The 7,990-nt window shown below is 41.4% G+C and overlaps 1 protein-coding gene across 1 annotated transcript in view; it reads right to left on the bottom strand.

The window, feature by feature from the left end:
- Positions 1-7,773, bottom strand: part of PPIF (peptidylprolyl isomerase F) — a 20,170-nt gene extending 12,397 nt beyond the window's left edge. Inside the window, 1 exon segment of the mRNA XM_073596814.1 lies at positions 7,539-7,773. Within this exon segment, the coding sequence (XP_073452915.1) occupies positions 7,539-7,733 (195 nt within the window). The 5' untranslated portion in view covers positions 7,734-7,773.
- Positions 7,774-7,990: the final 217 nt, after the last annotated feature.

A 7,990-nucleotide genomic window follows, 5' to 3' on the forward strand; every position in this document is an offset into this window, starting at 1 on the left:
TAGTCATAAAGGGATGGACATGGTCAGTAACAATACTCAGGTAGGTCGTGGCATTTAAACAATGCTCAATTGGTACTAAGGAGCCCAAAGTGTGCCAAGAAAATATCCCTCACACCATTACACCACCACCAGCCTGAACCGCTGATACAAGGCAGGATAGATCCATGCTTTCATGTTCTGCTTTCCAAATTCTGACCCTACATCTGAATGTCACAGCTGTAATCGAGAGTCATCTTCTATTGTCCAATTTTGATGAGTCTGTGTGAATTGTAGCCTCAATTTCCTGTTCTTAGCTGACAGGAGTGGCACCCAGTGTGGTATTCTGCTGCTGTAGCTCATCTGTTTCTTCAGAGATAGTATTCTGCATACCTTGGTTGTAACGAGTGGTTATTTGAGTTACTGTTGCCTTTCTATCATCTCAAAACCATCTGCTCATTCTCCTTTGACATCAACAAGGCATTTTCGCCAATCAATGGATTTTTCCCTTTTTCGGACCATTCTCTGTAAACCCGAGAGATGATTGTGCGTAAAAATCCCAGTAGATCAGCAGTTTTTGAAATACCGTCTGGCACCGACAAACATGCCAGGTTCAGTCACTTAAATCCTTTTTTTCCCATTCTGACGCTCACTTTGAACTTCAGCAAGTCTTCTTCACCACGTCTAGATGCCCAAATGCATTGAGTTGCTGCCATATGATTGGCTGATTAGCAATTTGTGTTACCAAGCAATTAAACAGGTGTACCTAATAAAGTGACCAGTGAGTGTATACATTAATGATAAGAAGCACCAAATAATGGTAATCCCATTGTTGTGCATTGTCAAGCATAAATCCACACAAATGTGAAGTCAGACTTCTTGCTTCACCTTCCACGTTCTGTCTAATGGTGTCCACACACACACACACACACACACACACACACACATCGATAAATGATCGATGTCTTTTCCGATCGCTCTCTCCCGACTGGACTAATCATTCTACAGTCAAAAGACCAATTCAACTAATGACACAACACAGGGGGGTGAATTTTGAGCGGTATCTGGAAGATGCATAGTTGCAATCTCATTTTCTATTTTGTGTAGACGCAGCGAGACTGAATGCACCCAGACACTGCTGAACAAGCATCCAATCACTACAAAGCTTTTTATTATCCTCCTCAGCAGGTCATAGCCAAGCACAGCTTATGATGTTGCTAAGGGCTTATGCAGACAATCAGGGAGATACTAATTCTCTATGAAGTCTGAACAAAAAAAAGGGAAGGGTCACTCAGATGCAGCATGGTTAAAAAAAAACAAAAAAACAAAAAACACACACACACACACACACACACACACACACACACACACACACACACAAACAGAATTACAAAACATTTCTTTGTTAAGATGAAGATGTTTTTTGATGGATCAAGTCCAAAAGGTTTTCAAATCCAAGTCTATTATTAGGTGATAAAAATGCTGACTCAAGAGGGAAGTTCATCTTGAAGTATCGCTCAACACCCACAACATGATGACTACCTGCTACCAGGATTTCTGGATTACACCTGATCTGTAAATAAATGCAGAGCAGATAAAACTTTTATCAGTTATACTACCATGCAATATGCCAATTAAGACCAGATTTTTGGATTAAAATTTGGAACAAAGTAGGAAATAATCTGATTGTCTATCAGATGGGCATGCTATGGTGTTCCTTTGTGTGAGATATGGAATGATCCTGTTAGTCCCCCTGCTCTACTACTTCAAACTGACCAGGTTGGACATGAGAGCACATCTATCTCAGTAGGGTCAGTTATCAGGCTGTGCTGGGAGCATAGCCTGCCTGTCCTCCAATGGCCAAGACTTTGCACAGCCATTCACTAGGGAAAAAAAAATAATAATAATATCAGTGAACTGCTGTTTCTTCACCCCTGGCTCTCTAAGCCCCTTATGCAGTTGAGAACAAAAAAATATATATATTTACAATATACAAACACATTTTGTATTACATGTCTATTGTGAAATGGAACGGGTTGTTTTACAAGGTAAAAGTCCACATTTACTTTAAAGGGTTGTAAACCCTCATGTTTTTTTTCACCTTAATGCATCCTACGGTGAAAACTTCTGGTAGTCACCAGCCCCCCTGCCCCCCCCCCCGTTTTACTCACCTGAGCCCCATAAATTCCCACGCCAGAGATGCGCTGTCCCTCTATGCACGGGGTCCCGGCTCTTGATTGGATAGATTGACGGCGGCGCAGGCATTGGCTCCCGCTGCTGTCAATCAAATCCAATGAAGCGGGCGCCGGGGGGGGGGGGGGGGTTTCAGGGCCGAGTCCGGCATTCGTGTCTATGGATGCCGAATGCTGGACTCGGGAGTGTGCCCGCAAGGTAACCCCCTCTGGAGAGCACTTCTACTAGGGGGTTATCTGATGTGAGGAGGAGCCGCCGAGGGACCCCAGAAGTTGAGGATCAGGGCCACACTGTGCAAAACGAGCTGCACAGTGGAGGTAAATATGACATGTTTGTTATTAAAAAAAAAAAAAAAACCCCAAACACACACAAGCCTTTACAATCACTTTAAATCTGTTAAAGTTTAAAAGAAAAGAAAAAAAAAAAAAAAAAAAAAAGAAGGAGATGAGGAACTACTACGTGATAATTCGCCAAAAGAATAAAATAGGAGGTATGGAAAACTGCTAAGCAATACTGACCGGTAATTTGGTGAATATATATAAATATATATATATATATATATAAATATATATATATATATATATATATATATATATATATATATATATATATATATATATATATATATATATATATATATATATATATATATATATATATATATATATATATATATATATATAATGCCCTGAGAACTGGTGGGTAGACCTCTGCCTAGCCTTTATGGCACCTTAACCATGCTATATTTCCTTCGACTTATTGCTTTCCTTCATCCAACACACACGGGCAAATCAATTCTTTCTTATTGGCTATAGAAGAATGATCAAGCCCCGCTGCACAGAGAATACCCATTAGCCTTGGTTCACACTGGTGCAACTTTCTAGCAACACATCTGAATTTGCAAGTCGCATGGCAAGGGACATCACATTGTTTTCAATGATGCCAGTCCTAATCAATACAACAGCGTGACTTTGAAAAAAAAAAAAGTTCCTGCACTACTTTGTTGCGACTCCATTGCGATTTCAACCCCACAGACTTCAAGGGTAACACACAGAAGTCACATCGACATTTGGTAAGAAGCAAATCCTATGTGACTTTGATAAGACCAGTGGCTTTTTTTTTTTTTTAACCCTCACTTCTCTTCCCAAGTCATCTTTACTGCCTAAACACCCAGACACACGCCATTCACGTGGTTTTTCTTTTGCGCGTTTTTCATTCGCATAAATGGGCTGCCCTAAGCAGAACAAATGCCCTAAAGTAGCTCAACAATCTCTTAAGTGGTGGCTCGTGTTTCAGCATAGACCAATTATAATACAGGATTTACATAGCACCAATATGTGCAATGCTTTACAATATAAAGGAACCCTACAATATATGACAAGAGGGTTAGGAGGGCCCTATTCATGTGAGCTTACAGTCTAATAAGAAAAAGCCAGAACCTCCGTGGGCCAGTAAATTAGGTCTGTTATTGAACTAATCATGACCACCATAAAAGTTTCTCTAGCAAACAGTTTACTGGATCTTTGGTCTCAAACAAAAAAAAAAAAAAAAAAAAAAAAAAAAGTTAAAAGTCACCAGCTACAAATACTGTAGCTGGTGACTTTTGTTAAACATACATTTACCAGCCCAGGGATCCAGTGCTGTCCTCACCTGGGCTGGTTCTTCGGGTCCTTGGTCCTGCCATCTTGGATGTGGGAAGCCTAGGCAATCCGAGCGGATGTGGAGGGAGTACCTGTCAGAATTAGGTACCAAAAAAAAAAAAAAAAAAAACACACCTCCAAATGTGTTTAGTGGAGGAAAAGTGCAACTTCCTTTTTTTTTTTAAAGGTGAAGTTCTGCTTTAATAACAATTAATGATACCGTCATCTCTGTAATAACAAACAGACACGTGCACACGCCGTGACAGTATGCAGGTTTACAGGTAGCTACCTCCCAAAGAGGCTTTTCATTCAATTACTAGGTGAATAAACAGACCACAGCTCATCATACCAAGCTACAAAATACATCAGTACCACTTCAAGTGGTAATAAAACCAAACATTTATTATATTGCAGCTCACCAATTCTTAGATGTGGTGACTGCATTAGTTTCTTTTTTTTTAGGCTTTTTCTTCTCATCTGGTGATTTTGCCAAGCTGTCCTGCAGATGTAGCAGTTAGTAGGTCAAGATAAACCATTTACCACTGACAGGGGTAATTACAAAATTATCAGCTTTTTTTTTTTTTTTTTTTTTTTATTTAGGTAAAACCTTTATCCCAAAAAGGAAAAAAAAAAAAAACAACAAACAAAAAACAAAAAAACAGTTGTCAGAACTGCTAAAAAAAAAAAAAAAAAAAAAAAAAAAAAAAGGGAGCTGGAGTTTCCCTTTAATTTGTTAGTGTATCTACTATAAATCTGTTAGCCCCCAACAATGCTGCTATCTAAAAGGCATCTCTGTTGCTCCTTCATCCAGCGTGGAAGCACTCTAATATTAGACTGTAAGCTCTAACGGGCAGGGCTCTCTGATTCATATTGTATTGTAATTGTACTGTCTGCCTTCATGTTGTAAAGCGCTGCGTAAACTATTGGCGCTATATAAGTCCTGTATAGGAACAATAACAGTGCTACTGGTCAGATCACCAGGTGATAACAGTGATAGGAACTAGAGGAATTTGGAGGCAGCGAAGACTTTTGTGGTACGATATAGACTAATGCCGCGTACACACGAGCGGACTTTACGGCAGACTTTGTCCTGCGGACTTTGACGGACTTTCCGAATGAACGGACTTGCCTACACACAATCCACCAAAGTCCGACGGATTAGTTGGTGATGACGTACAACCGGACTAAAACAAGGAAGTTCATAGCCAGTAGCTGCCCTAGCGTCAGTTTTTGTCCCTCGGACTAGCATACAGACGAATGGACTTTTTGACCGGTCTAGAGTACGTCGAAAAGATTTGAAACATGTTTCATTTCTAGGTCCGTCGAACTTTTGGGGAAAAAAAAAAAAAAAGTCCGCTGGAGCCCACACACGATCGAATTGTCTGACGGACTCCGGTCCGTCGAACCAAGTCTGCCATAAAGTCCAGTCGTGTGTACGCAGCACAACTTTATATAGGTGAAAACAGAAGTGGAAAAAAAAAAAAATGCATAAAAAGAAAACAAATGCAGCCATCACATCTAATGACTGGTAAGCTGCAATAGATGAAATTTTTTGGTTTAGGGTTTCATACTGCTTTCAGTACACAGCAAAATAAGGATTGGTGTGCAGGAACATGCAGAAACCACTTCTGACAGACAGCTTACACAAGTGAAATTACTAGGAATCCACCAGCCAGCGAGTTCCCTTCTGGCAGGAAGTCTACAGACTATCAAAGTCTAACACACACACACACACCACTAAGGTCACCTTGCTGGGGTCACTGTACACACAGTGTCCCAATAAAAAGCACATGACCAGTTCAGATAACACGCACCATGACCTTGAGACAGAACACGTTCCATCAGTACCAGTACCATGACCCCTCACCAGTCACATGGCACCCTAAAATCTCTCATCCCTAGGAAGGATTTTCTATGATCATAGCTTGCTTATACTGAAGTGCCAACTAATGCCTAGTACACACGATGAGATTATCGGATGAATGATCAACCCTTGTATTTTTTGCTTGCTAATCGTATATAGAAAATTTAGTTTACTAAAGTTAAATTCTCATACGAGAAGTGATGTAATGTGTTGTATTTTCAAACGACAACTGTACTGATTAAACAAAAAAAAAAAAAATCATACAGGAAAAATTTTAAACGCTTGTCCCATCACACAATAATCGGATGAACTGTCATAATCTGGTCTCAAAAGTGGTGTACTGACGATCAATTTATCATACCATCTCTTCGAAAGCGGTAATATTCGTACAATTTTCTGATCATGTGTACGGGCCATTAGACTCATAAGCCAAGATCCATCTCCTTCTGTTTATGTATACCAGATCTCATGGAATCAACCTCTACAGATCCCTCGGCTACGTATACCAGATCTCATGCAATCAACCTCTACAGATCCCTCGGCTATGTATACCAGATCTCATGCAAGCAACCTCTACAGATCCCTCGGCAACCTCTACAGATCCCTCGGCTATGTATACCAGATCTCATGCAATCAACCTCTACAGATCCCTCGGCTATGTATACCAGATCTCATCCAATCAACCTCTACAGATCCCTCGACTGTGTATACCAGATCTCATCCAATCAACCTCTACAGATCCCTCGACTGTGTATACCAGATCTCATCCAATCAACCTCTACAGATCCCTCGACTGTGTATACCAGATCTCATCCAATCAACCTCTACAGATCCCTCGACTGTGTATACCAGATCTCATCCAGTCAACCTCTACAGATCCCTCGGCTATGTATACCAGATCTCATGCAATCAACTTCTACAGATCCCTCGGCTGTGTATACCAGATCTCATCCAATCAACCTCTACAGATCCCTCGACTGTGTATACCAGATCTCATCCAATCAACCTCTACAGATCCCTCGACTGTGTATACCAGATCTCATCCAATCAACCTCTACAGATCCCTCGACTGTGTATACCAGATCTCATCCAATCAACCTCTACAGATCCCTCGACTGTGTATACCAGATCTCATCCAGTCAACCTCTACAGATCCCTCGGCTATGTATACCAGATCTCATGCAATCAACTTCTACAGATCCCTCGGCTGTGTATACCAGATCTCATCCAATCAACCTCTACAGATCCCTCGACTGTGTATACCAGATCTCATCCAGTCAACCTCTACAGATCCCTCGGCTATGTATACCAGATCTCATGCAATCAACTTCTACAGATCCCTCGGCTGTGTATACCAGATCTCCTCCAGTCAACCTCTACAGATCCCTCGACTATGTATACCAGATCTCCTCCAGTCAACCTCTACAGATCCCTCGACTGTGTATACCAGATCTCATGCAATCAACCTCTACAGATCCCACGGCTATGTATACCAGATCTCATGCAATCAACCTCTACAGATCCCACGGCTATGTATACCAGATCTCATGCAATCAACCTCTGCAACAAAAAAGAATATTATATTTGGCAATGATTATAAAACACACATTATATATATATATATATATATATATATATATATATATATATATATATATATATATATATATATATATATTATATTCATTCAACAATGCAGCCAGACATAAAGTGGTCACACCATCAGCAGGAGACAATGAATAATAATGACGCCCCCTGGTGGTAGGGCTCCCTGGTGGTAGGACCCCCTGTGTATACCGGCGGACTTCCTGTACCGAGCACTGCCAACATGTCACCTACATAGACAATTAATTCACACATCTCACCTCCAGCACGATCCGCCCCAGAGGCTTGTTATCCGCCGTCACATCCAGGTAGACCAGCGGGTTCCCCTTTGCAGAGTCCTCGGAGGAGCTGCAGGCTCTCCATACAGTGAGTGAGCCGGTACCGGCCCGGCAGCTCCGGAGGATCAGCCTACTAGATAGAGCCAGCATTGTGTGTATTTGTGTATGTGTGTCCATAGACCGACCTCCACACCATATATACACACCACACACAGCGACACCGGCGGCCGCAGGAGGAAGTGCGGGGACTGCTGGGAGGAATGCGGCCATCTAGAGGAGTGTGGTGTACATGGAACGTGCTGTGTACGTTGTATCTGTGTGCTGTACTGTGCTGTACACTGACCATGGACAGTAAGCAGAGCACATACAATTCTCATGTCTCATCAATTTTCTCATGTATGTCATGTCTACCACATGTGAGGAAAGTGAAACAT

The sequence above is a fragment of the Aquarana catesbeiana genome, linkage group LG08, assembly GCF_042186555.1.
Source record: "Aquarana catesbeiana isolate 2022-GZ linkage group LG08, ASM4218655v1, whole genome shotgun sequence".
Classification (NCBI taxonomy): Eukaryota; Metazoa; Chordata; class Amphibia; order Anura; family Ranidae; genus Aquarana; species Aquarana catesbeiana.